Raw genomic sequence first — 19,595 nt, 5'->3', positions numbered from 1 at the left:
AAGGACTAGGGAGTTTTTAAGGATAAAAATAAATAGAATTGAGAATAGGCGAAATCCAAGATGAAAACCTTGTTCAGTCTGCTTTCCAACAGATACTGGTAGACAGATTCACCTTTCAGCCAAGTAGGTCAAATATACAGTGGATTTACTTACCAAGATGACATTGAATGTTCCTGAATAGCCTAATCAAAGTTTTTACTTAAAATATATGGCAAGAGTTGAAAATGTCTGTCTAGCAATGATTAACTACCAACTTGACGTAGCCTGAAGAATTCTTTAAAGAATAAAAGCCCAGAAAGACTCACAGCTGTAATCGCTGCTAAAGGTGATTCTACTTATGGAACCAAGATATAATAATGTTACATTTTTATGATAAAAAAAAAAGTTAGAATTTTTCTTTCCTTTGACATGACAGAGTATTTTGTGTAGATTGTTGACAAAAAAAATGACATTTTAATCCCATCTTGTAACACAACAAAATGTGTAATAAGTCAAGGGGTGTGAATAATTTCTGAAGGCACTGTATAGTATGTTTAAGATCAAAGTCTAGTTTTGTATATTATTTTTGATGAATCCTGTTAGCTACTTCTATTCTATTGATAACATTTCAAAATGTGTTTAATCAATGGTCATAGATATTGGATGCCTTTTTGTAATGAATGATTTCTCTCCCGCTGGCTCTAGTCTTTTCATAGAGGACTTAGGGACATGCCACCATAAACTGAAAATCAAAAGCAAAACCTAAACAAAGACATACATGTATGTCGTCTTTGGATTCTCACTTCTGAAGTAAGGTTTGCTTTGTTACAAAAGTTTAGTTGCTAATTGTTGACCTCAAACGTTGGCTTGAGTGATGCCTGTATGGTTCATACACATTTCTGGACAGTATTCTGTCCATGTACAGTAAGGCACCCCTTTTGGCTCAACAGAAGCCCCAGAGGCAAAGGTTATGTATAGCCTCTAACTTTGTATTCTCCCCCTGTTTAGATGATTGATGGATGGTCAGACCTTACAATCGGTTTCATGTATTAGTTAATGGGCCTGTATTGATTGTGTTGGAGATGATCTAGTCTACAATCAAGTTCTGGATTATAATGGTTGCAATCGTTCTGTCATGTAAGGACAGGGAATAGTGTAAATTAACTGGTATTATGCAACAGTGACAGTCAGGGGTCCCGCCAACGTGCTGTAGCCCAGCTATTTTAACTAAGTGCATGCTGACAGGGTGGGGGAACCCCACTGTAAAGCTGTGGAGGATGAATAAAATACATAACATTAATCTACACAGCAGGTTTAGCAATGTGACTCAGTATTGTGTGTGTGTGTGTGTGTGTGTGTGTGTGTGTGTGTGTGTGTGTGTGTGTGTGTGTGTGTGTGTGTGTGTGTGTGTGTGTGTGTGTGTGTGTGTGTGTGTGTGTGTGTGTGTGTGTGTGTGTGTGTGTGTGTGTGTGTGTGTGTGTAGGAGAGAGGGGAACCTCAGCAGGCAGTGGAAGGTCTGGGAGGACAACGGTGTGTGTGTGGAGACTGCTGGAAACACACACTTCCACACACAGTCATTCCACCTCAAAAAGTACAAGACACCCACCATCTCGGATTGTTTGGAAATCGTTTGTGTAGTTAGAAACAGGTGAGATTAGAATTCCTGAAACATTATTTTGTTAAAATATCATTTAATCTTTGAGAAATTAAGCTAATTGATTGCTGCCAAATTGGCCATTTTAGTTAATAGGATTCATATAATCTTCAATATATACCTAACAATGAGTAAGACATGATGATCCAATAAAATTATACAAAAGTATTAAAAAAACAACAACCAGTATACAGTATCAGTTATGTATGTCTGACAAGTAGTATGGAGCTTCTGCTTGGAGTATTGTTTCTTCGTCCTTTGTAATGTATTCCCTGGGAATCTGGTGATGGTTTTCTTCCCCTGTTCAGAGAAATAAGCCATTAAAGTCCCTTGCAATCTTTACCATAAATGGGTTCGACAGTACCAAGTTTTAACCACTAGATGCCGCTGTTCCTGCTACTGCCACCACACCCTGTTATCAATTTTGCTGGTCTCTTGTGTTAATTAAATGGAACACAACATTTTCTTTACAACTTTGGGTAGAAAACAAATATATTTTCCTCATGATTAAAATAAATAGAGTGGTCAACTGTGTGGTCAAGCCAGTCCTCCATGAAAGCAATTCAGTTTGTCCTTCTCCTAGCAACCTAATGCTTCAACTCCTTGAAAAGTCAAAATAATGGTGGGACTTTTACCATTAAAGACCATTAGAGACCATAACATTGAAACCATTAGAACTGCTGTAGCCTAATGGTTTGCCTGTTCGCCAATCGCCAGGAATGGTATAAGTAATCCAGACTGTTTTTTCAAGGGAATAAACCACAAACAGAGGGTTCGTTTCCTGTACACAAATTAAGTGTCTAAGACGTGGGTGGACAAACTGAATTGCTTTCATGGAGGGCTTTAATTGTGAGAATGATCACACAATTTATTTTAATCATGAGCAAAAGCAATTGGTTTTCTACCCAAAGTTGCAAAGAAAAGTTGGAAGAAATATATCACCAGATTCACAGGGAATACATTACAAAGGTTGAAGAAACAATACTCCAAGCTGCAGCCCCATATTACTTGTCAGACATACAGAACTGATATTTTTGGGGGGGATTCCTCATGTCTTACTCATTGTTAGGAAGAATTATAGTCCAAATTGGATGTTTGGTAATGTATTTATGGAAGATAATATGAATCCTATCAAAATGGCCAATTTGGGTGCAATCAAATTATATCTCAACAAAATAATGTTTCAGGAATGCTAATCTTATCGGTTTCTATCTACAGAAACGATTTCAGAACAATCTGAGATGGTTGGTGACATGGCATGCTAAAATGACATGACGTATTGACTTCACTCATATTGATCATCTCTATTACCCGCTGTGTTTATCCGACTGGATTTGTTTAGTGTTTATAAAGTTATGTCCACCACATTTTTTAATCCAAAGTTGTGCCTCTGGATGAAACCATTTTCACAAGGCATCAATAGAGACATCCAGCCTTTCAGGTAGTGTTTGAATTGGGCCTGGGGGTGAGAGACTGGCTATGTCTTGATTCTCATCCTTTTTCCAGAAGTGTGCACTTGCAATGGTGGAAAAATCCCACTAGCCAATACTTAAACCATTCCTAAGATTTTTAAATCCATAACAGGGAGTGAGTGCACACTTCAGGAGAGGGGTGGAGAATTGGGATGTGTTGAATGTCAAAGGAAGGCCTCATGTTAACATGCTACATGTGGAAGTCATTAGAAGTCGAGACGCAAGGCAGCTCATATATCATCAACATTAGGGCTTCTTGTAAACGAGGAAGGATGGAAGGAGGCAAAAATTATTTAAAAAAATAACAGAGGAAGGAAAAAATCCCGTCAATTAATTATGGTTTGGATGGCTGCTGTCTGAGTTTTTACTTGCCTCATCTCAATGCCGGTGTGACTGTACTTACAAGGAGGTGGAGGAGGTCGAGGTTGTGTGTCTGTGTGTTTGTTTGTTTGTGCATATGTGTGGGTTTGTGCTTATATGTGCGTACATGTTTGTTTAACAGAACCAAGGGTGTTAGGGTGTCTTTCCTGACAGCAACTAAATCTGAGTGTGCCCTTGTGAAGTAATCAAGCTGTCACAGTGGTTTAGCAGAGAATACAGAAGACCTGGAATGCTGGGTAGAGAAGTTTCAAGGGCTTTGTAAACATTGTGGACAGCCTTGTAAAGAGGCTGTCAACCCGACAGGTGTGTGTGTGTGTGTGTGTGGCAAGGGTGTTTACGACAACACCCTTAGATCTCACAGCAAGCATGTTAATCATCCTATCTCTTAGAGGATGTAGTATGCCATGTCAAGTGGATGGAGCAAATCATTCAATTACATGATGGATTTGACCGTCTGTCAACTTGTTCTGATTCTGAATGTTGTGTCAACCATTGTTACTTCACAAGCTCATGGAAGCAGATTCATACCAATATAAATATAAATCAATCAAATCAAATCGAAATCAAATCAAATGTATTTATATAGCCCTTCGTACGTCAGCTGATATCTCAAACTCCTGTACAGAAACCCATCCTAAAACCCCAAACAGCAAGCAATGCAGGTGTAGAAGCACGGTGGCTAGGAAAAACTCCCTAGAAAGGCCGAAACCTAGGAAGAAACCTAGAGAGGAACCAGGCTATGTGGGGTGGCCAGTCCTCTTCTGGCTGTGCCGGGTGGAGATTATAACAGAACATGGCCAAGATGTTCAAATGTTCATAAATGACCAGCATGGTCCAATAATAATAAGGCAGAACAGTTGAAACTGGAGCAGCAGCACGGCCAGGTGGACTGGGGACAGCAAGGAGTCATCATGTCAGGTAGTCCTGAGGCATGGTCCTAGGGCTCAGGTCCTCCGAGAGAGAGAAAGAAAGAGAGAGAGAATTAGAGAGAGGACACCGAATAGGACAGGAGAAGTACTCCAGATATAACAAACTGACCCTAGCCCCCGACACACAAACTACTGCAGCATAAATACTGGAGTCTGAGACAGGAGGGGTCAGGAGACACTGGCCCCATCCGAGGACACCCCCGGACAGGGCCAAACAGGAAGGATATAACCCCACCCACTTTGCCAAAGAACAGCCCCCACACCACTAGAGGGATATCTTCAACCACCAACTTACCATCCTGAGACAAGGCTGCGTATAGCCCACAAAGATCTTCGCCACGGCACAACCCAAGAGTGGGCGCCAACCCAGACAGGGAGATCACATCAGTGACTCAACCCACTCAAGTGACGCACCCCTCCTAGGGACGGTATGAAAGAGCCCCAGTAAGCCAGTGACTCAGCCCCTGTAATAGGGTTAGAGGCAGAGAATCCCAGTGGAAAGAGGGGAACCGGCCAGGCAGAGACAGCAAGGGCGGTTCGTTGCTCCAGAGCCATTCCGTTCACCTTCCCACTCCTGGGCCAGACTACACTCAATCATATGACCCACTGAAGAGATGTGTCTTCAGTAAAGACTTAAAGGTTAAGACCGAGTTTGCGTCTCTTACGTGGGTAGGCAGACCATTCCATAAAAATTGAGCTCTATAGGAGAAAGCCCTGCCTCCAGCTGTTTGCTTAGAAATTCTAAGGACAATTAGGAGGCCTGCGTCTTGTGACCGTAGCGTACTTGTAGGTATGTACGGCAGGACCAAATCAGAGAGAGAGGTAGGAGCAAGCCCATGTAATGCTTTGTAGGTTAGCAGTAAAACCTTGAAATCAGCCCTTGCTTTGACAGGAAGCCAGTGTAGGGAGGCTAGCACTGGAGTAATATGATCCAATTGTTTGGTTCTAGTCAGGATTCTAGCAGCCGTATTTAGCACTAACGGAAGTTTATTTAGTGCTTTATCCGGGTAGCCGGAAAGTAGAGCATTGCAGTAGTCTAACCTAGAAGTGACAAAAGCATGGATTCATTTTTCTGCATCATTTTTGGACAGAAAGTTTCTGATTTTTGCAATGTTACGTAGATGGAAAAAAGCTCTCCTTGAAATGGTCTTGATATGTTCTTCAAAAGAGAGATCAGGGTCCAGAGTAACGCCGAGTTACTTCAGTTTTATTTGAGATGACTGTACAACCTCTAAGATTAATTGTCAGATTCAACAGAATATCTCAATCAATCAAATATATTTCTAAAGCCTTTTTTACATCAGCAGATGTCACAAAGTGCTATACAGAAACCCAGCCTAAAACCCCAAACAGCAAGCAATGAAGATGTAGAAGCACGGTGGCGCTGAAAAACTCCCTAGAAAGACAGGAATCTAGAAAGAAACCTAGAGAGGAACCAGGTTATGAGGGGTGGCCAGTCCTCTTCTGGCTGTGCCGGGTGGAGATTATAAGAGTACATGGCCATTAAGGCCAGATTGTTCTTCAAGATGTTCAAGCGTTCATAGATGACCAGCAGGGTCAAATAATAATCATAATGGTTGTAGAGTGTGCCAGAGGTCAGTACCTCAGGAGTAAATCTCAGTTGGCTTTTCATAGCCGAGCATTCAAAGGTTGAGACAGCAGGTCTCAACCTTTTGAGACAACATGTATAGAGAGAGAGAGTCAAAAACAGCAGGTCCGGCACAAGGTAGTACGTCTGGTGAGCAGGTCAGGATTCCATAGCCGCAGGCAGAAGACTGTAGCAGCAGCACGACCAGGTGGACTGGGGACAGCCATGAGTCATCAGGTCATGTAGTCCTGAGACATGGTCCTAGGGCTCAGGTCCTCTGGGAGGGGAGGGAGAGAGAATTAGAGGGATCATATTTAAATTCACTCAGGACACCAAATAAGACACGAGAATTACACAAGATATACCAGACTGACCCTAGCCCCCCGGCATATAGACTATTGCTGCATAGATACTGGAGGCTGAGATGGGGGGGTCGGGGGACACTGTGGCCCCATCCGACGAGGGATATCAACCAACTTACTACCCTAAGACAGGGCTGAGTATAGCCCACGAAGATCTCCTCCACCGCACGAGCCAGAGGGGGCGCAGAACCGGGCAGGAAGATCACATCAGTGACTCAACACACTCAAGTGAAACACCTCCTAGGGACAGCATGGAAGAGCACTAGTAAGCCAGTGACTCAGCCCCCGCAATACTGTCAGAGGCAGAGAATCCCAATGGAGAGAGGGGAGCCGGCTAGGCAGAGACAGCAAGGGCGGTTCGTCGATCCAGTGCCTTGCCGTTCACCTTCGCACCCCTGGGCCCAACTACACTCAATCATAGGACCTACTGAAGAGATGAGTCTTCAGTTTGCTTTGAAATTCTAGGGACAATGAGGAGGCCTGCGTCTTGTGACCGTAGCGTACGTGTAGATATGTAGGGCAGGATCAACTCAGAGCGATAGGTAGGAGCAAACCCATGTAATGCTTTGTAGGTTAGCAGTAAAACCTTAAAATCAGCCCTAGCCTTAACAGGAAGCCAGAGGCTAGTAATTGAGTAATATGATAAAACTGTTTGGTTCTAGTCAAGATTCTAGCAGCTGTGTTTAGCACTAACTGAAGTGTATTTAGTGCTTTATCCTGGTAGCCGGAGAGTAGAGCATTGCAGTAGTCTAATCTAGAAGTGACAAAAGTATGAGTTAGTTTTTCTTGCATCGTTTTTCGACAAAAGGTTTCTGATATTTGCGATGTTACGAAAATGGAAAAAGCTGTCCTTTGAAATATTCTTGATATATTCGTCAAAATAGAGATCAGGGTCCAGAGTAAAGCAGAGGTCCTTCGCACGACTGAACAACCTTAAAGATTGTCATATCCAACAGCAGATCTCATTGTTTCTTGGGACCTAGAACTAGCATCTGTTCTGTCTGAGGTTAAAAATAAAACATCTGCCGCCATCCACTTCGTTATGTCTGAAACACAGGCTTCCATGGTAGGTCATTTTGGGGCTTCACCATGTTTCATCGAAATGTACAGCTGTGTGCCATCCGCATAGCAGTGAAAGTTGACATTGTGTTTCCGGATGACATTACCAAGAGGTAGAATATATAGTGAAAACAATAGTGGTCCTAAAACAGAACCTTGAGGAACAAACCATCCACGGAGACAAACTGATATCTTGCAGAGCCTTGGTCTGGTGCCATTAAAAGGTCAAACATTGTGAATTGTTTTTCTATATAAATGATCTTCTTGGGAAGCGAAACCTGATGCTTCTAATCCTCTCTCTGTCGTTGACACACGTCTAATGAAACTATTCCCAAACCATGGCTCACAACAAATTGATCAATAGCGGTACCAGAAATGTAAAAGCTGCCCCCTTGTTAAATAGGGATTCCTCTCTTAACACCAGCCCGTCCAGCCTCCATTTTTCAATCGAATGTCATTATAATTCCCTGATCACCTCATACATCATTTGATAGAAACTCCGATAGGCCCTAAAAATAATTGGTCTGCTTGGATTGAATGGTAACCCCTCATCTATTTTCTATGATTGCGTCCCATATTGCACCCTATTCCCTATTTATGGGCTCTGGTAAAAAGTAGTGTACTATATAGGGAATAAGGTGCCATTGGGGATGCAGAACATGTGTGAAGGAGGAGAAGAATCTCCCTGGACTGCCCTGGTCTGTTTATATGAAAGATAATTTAGTCATCCCAAAATCTGATCTGAGGTCTGTCCTCTTCCACTGGGTTTATTATGTGGTGTGCTAATGTGGAGTGATGGGCTGTTTTCTGACCTGTTGATTTGGAGTCTGAAGGTGCGGTAGTAAAGGTATCAGGATTGACCATTTAGACCACAACTGTTAGCATGAGGTGAGCTATGGTGTGTGTCCATATCTATTTCAATCAAGGTCTCTACCTTCCATACCATGTACACATGATTGCGTACAGAGAGGCACACTAATAGATCCATTCCACATGCATTGCAATAGCTAATTATGTACACAAATCACCCACACAGGACCCGAAACCAGTACGTGTAATTTTTTTGTATTTCTTTCTTTCCTCTCCCTGAACTGTCTCTCTCTCCAGTGGGATCCCAGGGAAGAAGTGTGGGAACATCATATTCACCGCTGAGGAACTGAGTAACTGCAGGGTCAGTAAAACACACGTCGTTTAGTTTATCTCTGGTTATCACATACACACACACATTTTGTTCTCAGTGGTGTAAAGTACTTGAGAAGTACTTAAGTAAAAATACTTTAAAGTACTACTTAAGTAGTTTTTTAGGGTATCTGTATTTTACTTTACTATTTCTATTTTTGATACTTTTATTTTTACTTCACTACATTCCTATAGAAAATAATGTACTTTTTACTCCATACATTTTCCTTGACACCCAAAATAAATCGTTACATTTTGACTGCTTAGCAGGACAGGAAAATGGTCCAATTCACTCACTTATCAAGAGAACATCCCTGGTCATTCCTACTGCCTCTGATCTGGCTGACTCACTAAACACAAATGCTTTGTTTATAAATAATGTCTGAGTGTTGGTGTGCCACTGGCTATCCGTACATTAAAATAACATGAAAATGGTGCCTTCTGATTTGCTTAATGTAAGGAATATGAAACGATTTATAATTGTACTTTTACTTTTGATACTTAAGTATATTTCAGACCAAATACTTTTAGACTTTTACTTTTTTTTAAAGTAGTATTTTACTGGGTGACTTTCACTTTTACTAGCCATTTCCTACAAAGGTTTCTTAGCTTTTATTCAAGTTTGACAGTTGGGTACTTTTTTCAAAACTGTTTGTTCTTCTATCCTCGTGGGAACATAAAATTGATTTCCATTCCTATTTCCACTAAGCCCTGAACCTAACACTAACCCTAATACCTAATCTAAACCTAAACTTGACTCTTAACTCTTAATCCTAACCCTTTACCCTAATTCTAACCCTAAACCTAATCCCTAAATTTAAAATAGTCTTCATGGGGATGTGGGAAATGTTGCCACGGGGGAGATTTTTCCTTAATTTGATTTGAGACGGAAATAATAAAAACATAAAAAGGGAACACAGTCATATCTCTACTAGGTCATATTTCTACTTTAGTCTAGGCCATACTGTATCTTTACTTTAGCCTAGGTCACAACTCTATTTTAGGCTAGGTCATATCTCTCCTCTAGACTAGGTGATATATCTACTAGGTCATATCTCTACTTTAGACTAAGTCATATCTCTACTTTAGACTAGGTGATATCTCTACTAGGTCATATTTCTACTTTAGTCTAGGCCATACTGTATCTTTACTTTAGCCTAGGTCACAACTCTATTTTAGGCTAGGTCATATCTCTACTTTAGACTAGGTAATATTTCTACTAGGTCATATCTCTACTTTAGACTAAGTCATATCTCTACTTTAGACTAGGTCATATCTCTACTTTAGGTTAGACCCTATCTCTGCTAGGTCATATCTATCGATACTAGATCATATCTATACTTGCTCATATCTGTACTCGTCATATCTCTACGATATCATATCTGTACTTTAGGCTAGGTCATATCTCTACTAGATCATATCTCTACTAGATCATATCTATGCAAAGACATATCTGTACTAGATCATATCTCTACTAGGTCATATCTCTACTAGATCATATCTCTACTAGATCATATCTCTACTGGGTCATATCTCTACTAGATCATATCTCTACTGGGTCATATCTCTACTAGATCATATCTATACAAAGACATCTGTACTAGATCATATCTCTACTAGATCATATCTATACTAGGTCATATCTCTACTGGGTCATATCTCTACTGGGTCATATCTCTACTAGATCATATCTCTACTGGGTCGTATCTCTACTGGGTCATATCTCTACTAGATCATATCTCTACTAGATCATATCTATACAAAGACATATCTGTACTAGATCATATCTCTACTAGGTCATATCTCTACTGGGTCATATCTCTACTAGATCATATCTATACAAAGACATATCTGTACTAGATCATATCTCTACTAGATCATATCTATACTAAGACATATCTGTACTAGATCATATCTCTACTAGATCATATCTCTGCTGGGTCATATCTCTACTAGATCATATCTCTACTAGTTCATATCTTTACTAGGTCATATCTCTACTAGGTCATATCTCTACTAGGTCATATCTCTACTAGGTCATATCTGTACTTTAGGCTAGGTCATATCTCTACTAGGTCATATCTGTACTTTAGGCTAGGTCATATCTCTACTAGGTCATATCTGTACTTTAGGCTAGATCATTCTCTACTAGGTCATATCTGTACTTTAGGCTAGATCATATCTCTACTAGGTCATATCTGTACTTTAGGCTAGAACATATCTCTACTAGGTCATATCTGTACTTTAGGCTAGATCATACCTCTACTAGGTCATATCTGTACTTTAGGCTAGATGCCTTCAGCATCATGACAGAATATAAAATTGTGGTAATGTCCCAAAAGGATCCTATTAACTACATGGCAAACTTCTTGTGACCAGAACCCTTTGGGCCCCACTATGTCAGGAATAGGGTGCCATTTGGGGCACAAGCAGTGAAAGATTATCATTCTGTCAGGTAATGCAGACAACAATATTGGAGTAAATATACATCCAGACAGTGAACAACGACATTGACGATTCCACTCATTTATGAATGATTTATCTCTCTATCTCAAATGTTTTCCTCTTTTTCTTGGTGGGTGAATAATTAGAGACAGGTTATGTTCCGTTATTATGTCTCTCTTTCACACACACACACACACACACACACACACACACACACACACACACACACACACACACACACACACACACACACACACACACACACACACACACACACACACACACACACAGTTTGACTTCCTGGGAATGATTTGTCTAATGAATGAGGAGAAAACAGAGGAATACCCATTGAGATGAAGTATTATTCTCATTCCATCTCTATTGGGGGTATCGGGATAGGGCTCTGAAAACTTGTGAATGCATAGTTAAGTTCTGTATCATCAAACATAGAGAATATAGTAAAGTGTATCGTTCATTACAGACAAAGAAAGGAAGGGGCATGCTGCGTGCTAGATTAAATGTTGTGTTTACTCTGCTACCTCGCCCAGATCTCGAAAGATGTGATTTCCACAGGATGTCAGGCTCATAAAAATGTAGTTACTAAAACGGTAATACCCATTCAAGTCAATGTTCTGTGATGGTCTATCTATTCTATTCTATTTATATGGTTGAGCTGCTCCACCTCGGTAGAGTCTTTTGTTTTGGCTTTCTCAGAGGTTTCCCTGTGAAATATGATGAATATGGATGTTAACAGCATACTTGTTAGAGGTGCAATATGCAGAAATCGCTCTGACATTTCCTGATTGCTAAAATTCTAATAGTTTGCCTAATTTCAGTTAGTGACAAAACAAGCAATGTGTAGAGAATTTATTGTACCGTATAAACCACTGTGCAATGTCTTTTCAATAATCCAAACTATATTATTTTCAGCTTAATTGAACACCGGTGTACAAAACTGAAAGTAAAAGATGCAAAAACAAAACTTAAGCGTGAAAAGCATAGAAATAGCACACACGGAACATATCTTCCGCTACTTAGACTTGCTTTCAATGAGAATGACAGATCTATAACATTTCTACATGCTTTGGTCAGGTCGCCCAAAAGGTTACTTAATGCAGCTTTAGCTTAAAACTTTCAGTGACTTTTACCATTACGTTTATTGGTACTCTTTATCTTATTACATGGTTACTAATGGGCTCAAAAACAGAAGACACCATACCATGTCAGATATAGAGTTGAAATGTATTCAATTTTAGGTTGTATCCCAAGATTACGCTTTATATACATCACAGAAGACTGAAATATAACAAAAACGTTTGACATAGAAACAGCGGATTTTCTGCAGGTTTTTTAAATAATATTTATTATTATCAAATTAAGAAAAATATTAATAATATTCCACCCTTGAGGCCACTAAAGGGCGATTTGGTGATTTGACTGCAGACAAGGGCTATAGTATGGTGATAGAAAGTGCGTTGATTTGTTGCTGAATCCAACCTGTCAACCCCTAAACCATTTCCAAACAAGAATCAACCTTTATCCTTCATAAACAATTGGTTGTAAAAATAGTTGAAAAGCAACAATTTTATATTTGAATATGTTAAAATAGGTTTTTGGAAATTTTGGGAAATGTATTAAAATTAAAAACAGAAAAACCTTATAAATATTCAGACCCTTTGCTATGAGACTCAAATTGAGCTCAGGTTGTTTCCTGTTTCCATTGATCATCCTTGAGATGTTTCTACAACTTGATTGGAGTCCACCTGTGGTAAATTCAATTGATTAGATATGATTTGGAAAGGCACACACCTGTCTATATTGAGTTCCCTTCAGTTAACAGTACACATCAGAGACAGGATTGTGTCGAGGCACAGATCTGGGGAAGGGTACCAAAACATTTCTGCAGCATTGAAGGTCCACAAGAACACAGTGGCCTCCATCATTCTTAACTGGAAGAAGTTTGGAACCACCAAGACTCTTCCTAGAGCTGGCCACCCGGCCAAACTGAGCAATCGAGGGAGAAGGGCCTTGGTCAGGGGGGTGACAGAGCACCAGAGTTCTTCTGTGGAGATGGGAGAACCTTCTTTGCAGCACTCCACCAATCAGGCCTTTATGGTAGCCAGATGGAATCCACTCCTCAGTTAAAGGCACATGACAGCCCGCTTAGAGTTTGCCAAAAGTCACCTAAAGGACTCAGACCATGAGAAACAAGTTTCTCTAGTCTGATGAAACCAAGATTTAACTCTTTGGCCTGAATGCCAAGCGTCACGTCTAGAGGAAACCTGGCCCCATCCCTACAGTGAAGCATGGTGGTGGCAGCATCATGCTGTGGAGATGTTTTTCAGCGGCAGGGACTGGGAGACTAGTCAGGATCGAGAGAAATATAAATGGAGCAAAGTACAGAGAGATCCTTGATGAAACCTGTTCCAGAGTGCTCAGGATATCAAACTGGGGCGTATGTTCACCTTCCAACAGGACAGTGACCCTAAGCACACAGCCAAGACAACGCAGGAGTGGCTTTGGGACAAGTCTCTGAATGTCCTTGAGTGGCCCAACCACAGCCCAGACTTGAACCCGATCTAACATCTCTGGAGAGACCAGAAAATAGCTGTGCAGCGACGCTCCTCTTCCAACCTGACAGAGCTTTAGATGATCTGCAGAAAAAATGGGAGAAACGCTTGAAGCGTCATACCCAAGAAGACTCGAGGCCGTAATCGCTGATAACGGTTCTTCAACAAAGTACTGAGTAAAGGGTCTGAATACTTATGTACATTTTTATATTTCACTATTTATATATATATTTTTATTTGCAAACAAATCTAGAAACCCGTTTTTACTTTGTCATTATGGGGTATTGTGTGTAGATTGAGGAGGGTAAAACATGTAATCCATTTTTAGAATAAGGCAGTAACGTAACAATGTGGAAAAAGTCAAGGGGTCTGAATACTTTTCTGATTAATACCACCACCTTGGTTTAATGTTTAGACTTGTCTGAGACTTGTCTTTTCTTTCAGGACATTGCCACTATGCAGTTGTGTGCCAACAAGCTGGACAAAAAAGACTTCTTCGGCAAGTCAGATCCCTTCCTGGTCTTCTACCGCAGCAATGAAGACGGAACGTGAGTGTGTGTGTTTATGTCTGTGTGGTGGGCATGCGTGTGTATCAGGATGAGTTAACTTCCCACATCGTCTGTTATGTATCACATCTGTCAAAATGTTGATTTTGGAGACAACAACGCTTTCATTTCCTTGGTGTTTGTGGTTGATAGCGCTATGCTTTGTGTGTGCTCTGTACCCACTTCATAGATGTTAAAATGAGCGAGACGCTCATCACTGGCCATCACTGGCATCAGGAATTCGGGTCCATACAAATATAATTACTAGAAGCGGGGGGAAAGCCCCTCAGACCACGGCCATTCGACTGTACCCTTATAAGTCATTCTATTTCTGTTGGTTCACCATATTCTTTGGTATTTGTGGTTAATACCTTTCCATCCCTGTACAGTATCTGTAGTCAGAGCTCCTTGTGTTTGCTGTGTACTGTAGGTTCACCATCTGCCATAAGACAGAGGTAATAAAGAATACTCTGAACCCTGTTTGGCAGCCCTTCACCATCCCTGTACGAGCACTCTGTAACGGAGACTATGATAGGTGAGTGACACACAGACAGCCAACAGCATAGGTCAAAAGTCACTTAGCCCCCAAGGCAAAGAGATGACCACATTAGCTATTTTGGGGAATTTCAGCAGAAGCTTTCATCCAAAGCAACCTAATAAATTATAAAGATGTATTTATTTCATTGTGCTTTCCATTACAGAGAGAATCTCAAAGCGCTGGTAAAGGACACAAGCAATGTAAAAATGAGAATAGGCTACAGCAGTATATTCTCCAGTATGATCCATGCCAGAATCAAACTCTGATGTTGCCAGCACCTTGCTAGCTGAGCCATTGGCAAGACTGTGGGACTAAGTCCTGTCTGCCCTCAATACTGATGATTTTGGAATGTTGCTGTAGCATGATGTACTACAGTACCCATAATGCTCTGTGGTGGTCAGAATAATGCCAGCAGTCGGCCATATTGTCTCAGAGGCCAGCACTGGTGTTATTGGGACCAACATGGAGGTTCCACGATGTTTAGTTTATCTCGGGTTATCAAACACACACAAACACATCCGCACACAAACACACACTATTACTTTGGAATGTATTGCTAGTGGATACAGCTTTGATATACTTGTGAATTGTGATTCACACAAATTAAACATAGTATATTGTTGTCTATTTACATCATACGTTTGACTGGGTAAAATCCTTTAAGGTGAGTGAAAATGCATCTGTGTGACCATTTGAGAATAATGTTTCAACAATTCTTCGTAGTTGGTGGGTGAACTACTGTATGCCTCATATATCACTGACTTGGAACACACATAGACACACACGCACACACACACCTCTCTGATTCTCATCTTTCTCTCTTATCTTCCCTCTCTCCAGGACGGTCAAGGTGGATGTGTATGATTGGGACCGAAATGGAAGGTAATTTTCTCTCTGTCTCTCTCTTTCTCTCTACTCTCACTCTCTCTCTCTCTCTCGCTCTATTCTCTCTCTCCCTCCCTCCATCTCTCTCTCTCCCTATTCTCTCTTCCACCTCCTCTCGTTTCATCCTTCATCCAGTTCATTTACCATCAGACGCTCCAAATCTCCCTCAAATGTCATCCCTCGTCCTTTCTCTGGAGGGGAATCTCAAAATGGGGGACTCTATCTCATAAGGTTCCGGTTTAGGGTTAGCACACACAACCACAAATCACTGACTGGAACTTTAACAAGTCAGATGTGATATCAGAATGGAGAGTGTACATATCACTCTCTCTCCCTCCCTCCATCTCTGTCCCCGTCTTTATGGGGGGAATATGAGTGTTGACCTCCTCCCTCCATATCTCTTTTCCTCTCTCCCTCCCTTCATCTCTCTCTTCCTCTCTCCCTCCCTTCATCTCTCTCTTCCTCTCCCTCCCTCCATCCCTCTCCCTCCATTTCTCTGTTCCTTCTTTATGGGGGAAATGTGAGTGTTGACCTCCCTCCATCTTTCCCTACCTTCATCTCCATCCATCTCTCTTCATCTCCCTCCATCTCTCCCTCTCTCCCCCTCACTCCATCTCTCTGTCCCCTTCTTTATGAAAGGGAATATGAGTGTTGACCTCCTCCCTCCCTCCATATCTCCTTCCCTCTCTCCCTTCCTCTCTGTCCTCTTCTTTATGAGTGGAATATGAGTGTTGACCTCCTTCCTCCATCCATATCTCCTTCCCTCTCTCCCTTCCTCTCTGTCCTCTTCTTTATGAGTGGAATATGAGTGTTGACCTCTTCCCTCCCTCCATATCTCCTTCACTCCCTCTCTCCCTTCCTCTCTGTCCTCTTCTTTATGAGTGGAATATGAGTGTTGACCTCCTTCCTCCATCTCTGTCCCCTTTTTTTATTAAGGGAATGGGAGTGTAGACTGCCTCCCTCCCTCCATCTCTCTGTCCTCTTTCCCTTCCTTCTTCACTGATGGTGGCTACTGATGGGGCTTCCTCTCTAAATAGGACATGTCGATTGAAAGCAGGCATGTCCTATTTGGCTTTAGGTGATGCTATTTAGATGAAGATGAGGGGCCGGGGTTGGTGTTTCCTTCAGTATGGTACTCTTTCAGATGCTGCAGGTGTTACTCTCGCAACTATTCCCACAGTCATGACTTCATTGGCGAGTTCACCACCAGCTACAGAGAATTCTCCAGAGGCCAGAGCCAGTTCAACGTCTATGAGGTAAAAAAAGAGAAAAGAACAGGGAACACTTACAGCCTGCAACACTTAAGCATGTATCCTAGTGAGCACAAGATGTTGAAAAATATTTTCAACTGAAAAATACATTTAAAAAAAAAAAGTATTTTGACCTCCCGGGTGGCGCAGTGGTGAGCCAGCTGTGCCACCAGAGACTCTGGGTTCGCGCCCAGGCTCTGTCGTAACCGGCCGCGACCGGGAGGTCCGTGGGGCGACGCACAATTGGCCTAGCGTCGCCCGGGTTAGGGAGGGAAATCCTTGTCTCATCGCGCACCAGCGACTCCTGTGGCGGGCTGGGCGCAGTGCTCGCTAACCAAGGTTGCCAGGTGCACGGTGTAGCCTCCGACACATTGGTGTGGCTGGCTTCCGGGTTGGATGCGCGCGGCTTGGTTGGGTTGGGGTGCGGCTTGGTTGGATTGTGTATCGGAGGACGCATGACTTTCAAAAAATATATATACAAATAAAAATGTATTTTGCTCATAGGGGTGAGCATTTATTAAAAGGTTTATATTATGTCTCTCTATGTAGGACATTTTCAACTGACTGTACTGTTTATGCAGAAATTGCTCCACCATTTCCTGGTTGCAAAACATGTGAATAGTTTGCCTAATTTCAGTTTGTGACAAAACAAGCAGGTATATTTTAGAGAGTCATTGTACCATCTAATATATTTTCCATAACCAAAAATATTATATTTTCAGCTTGTGCGTAAAACCAAAAGTAAAAGACGCAAAAACGAAGAATGGGAAGCATAGAAATAGTGCACCTTTACTGCTTCCATAGAGAAAGCATTCTTTTTTTTATTTAACTAGGCAAGTCAGTTAAGAACAAATTCTTATTTTCAATAATGGTATAGGTACAGTGGGTTAACTGCCTTGTTCAGGGGCATAACTACAGATTTTTACCTTGTCAGCTCAGGGATTCGATCTTGCAACCTTTCGGTTACTAGTCCAACGCTCTAACCACTAGGCTACCTGCCACCCCAATAACTCACATCTATAACTCACATTTCTATGTGAATTTGGTTGGGTCGCCCAAAAAATGACACATTGCAGCTTTAAGGACACATCCTCAGCTTCCTATATTACAACTGTTTGTCATATTGTATCTTTAATAATGAGATGAGCAGTGAAGCATTTTTGTGATGTTACGACTACACTCAAATATCCCCGCTATAAAAATAGTTATTTTTCATCTGTCTTCCATAATATAAAATTTTAGATTCGGTCCAATTTCTTTCCATACCTACAGTACGTACTCTGAACGATATGGTGAAATCAAACAGTCCTCTTTTCTAAGACATCTGTATCAATCTGTTTTATTTTTTTATTTAACTAGGCAAGTCAGTTAAGAACAAATTCTTATTTTCAATGACGGCCTGCATTAATGTTAGAGGCCACTCTTAGTGGGTGTTCAGGGGGCAGAACGACAGATTTGTACCTTGTCAGCTCGGGGGTTTGAACTTGCAACCTTCCTCTTACTAGTCCAACGCTCTAACCACTAGGCTACCCTGCCGCCCTAATATATAATTTTCCCTTCCCTACACGTTTTTGTTCAGGTTCTAAACCATAAAAAGAAAGGCAAGAAGAAGAAATACGTCAATTCAGGGACAGTGAGTATCGTTTGAGATTTCCCATCTCCACCTGTCGGTGTTTTATAGATAGGATTCATTGCCAATGTGATATGTCATATACAGTAAAGGTTTTGCTTTGCCATCTATTCCCCCCCCCTCTTTCTCTCCCTCTCTATCACCCTGTTTCTCCCCTCCCTCCCTCCCTCCCTCCCTCCCTCCCTCCCTATCTCTCCATTCTCTCTATCCTCTGAAGGTGACACTGCTGTCCTTCAAAGTGGAGTCAGAATACACGTTTGTGGACTTCATCCGGGGAGGGTGAGCCCTCTCTTAATAACTTTGTATTAATGTTAGAGCCCACTCTCAATAACTTTGTATTAATGTTAGAGGACACTCTTAATAACTTTGTATTAATGTTAGAGCCCACTCTCAATAACTTTGTATTAATGTTAGAGCCCACTCTTAATAACTTTGCATTAACGTTAGAGGCCACTCTTAGTAACTTTGCATTAATGTTAGAGCCCACTCTCAATAACTTTGCATTAATGTTAGAGCCCACTCTTAATAACTTTGTATTAATGTTAGAGCCCACTCTCAATAACTTTGTATTAATGTTAGAGCCCACTCTCAATAACTTTGTATTAATGTTAGAGTCCACTCTTAATAACTTATAGAGATAACATAACATAACATAACATAATAACATAAACATTAGAGGCCAATGTTAGTGATGTTCCATTAACGTTAGAGGCTGATGTTGATGGCTTGCTCAGTCTAGCGTGCATGTCTGAAATTGTTTTGCGTTGTTTAAACAAACAATATCCTTTCTAGACTTTATTATGTTTTTGCCTGGTAAAGTTTGTTATTCATCATAATTAATCATTGTCTCACCAGGACGCAACTCAACTTCACAGTGGCCATCGATTTCACAGCGTCTAATGGTAAGTGTAGCCAAATTACTGATACAGTTTGTTGTTTATTAATCTCTTTTAGGCTACTGAAGGACGTTTCCCTAAAGTCCTTATGAAATAATATTATGCTAACCTGTCATCAAAAGCAGGGTTATTTAACATGGTATACTGCATGGTATATTCATGAATATCGCTAGGAACAACACAATAAACCAATTTTGAATTACATACAGTATCTACAATATAAATGAGGAGAA

At 41.1% G+C, this 19,595-nt stretch overlaps 1 protein-coding gene across 1 annotated transcript in view; it reads left to right on the top strand.

The window, feature by feature from the left end:
- The window catches only part of LOC110528512 (copine-9), a 136,017-nt gene that overhangs the window by 79,631 nt on the left and 36,791 nt on the right, over positions 1-19,595 (top strand). The window contains exons 8-15 of the mRNA XM_036984091.2: positions 8,532-8,595; positions 14,063-14,166; positions 14,594-14,698; positions 15,542-15,583; positions 16,767-16,842; positions 18,416-18,469; positions 18,684-18,745; positions 19,322-19,368. Of these exons, the coding sequence (XP_036839986.1) occupies positions 8,532-8,595; positions 14,063-14,166; positions 14,594-14,698; positions 15,542-15,583; positions 16,767-16,842; positions 18,416-18,469; positions 18,684-18,745; positions 19,322-19,368 (554 nt within the window). The remainder of the gene's footprint in view (positions 1-8,531; positions 8,596-14,062; positions 14,167-14,593; positions 14,699-15,541; positions 15,584-16,766; positions 16,843-18,415; positions 18,470-18,683; positions 18,746-19,321; positions 19,369-19,595) is intronic.

This window comes from Oncorhynchus mykiss, chromosome 7 (assembly GCF_057628025.1).
Source record: "Oncorhynchus mykiss isolate SJ-2025 chromosome 7, ASM5762802v1, whole genome shotgun sequence".
Lineage (NCBI taxonomy): Eukaryota > Metazoa > Chordata > Actinopteri > Salmoniformes > Salmonidae > Oncorhynchus > Oncorhynchus mykiss.
This window is presented reverse-complemented; position numbering and strand designations above follow the sequence as displayed.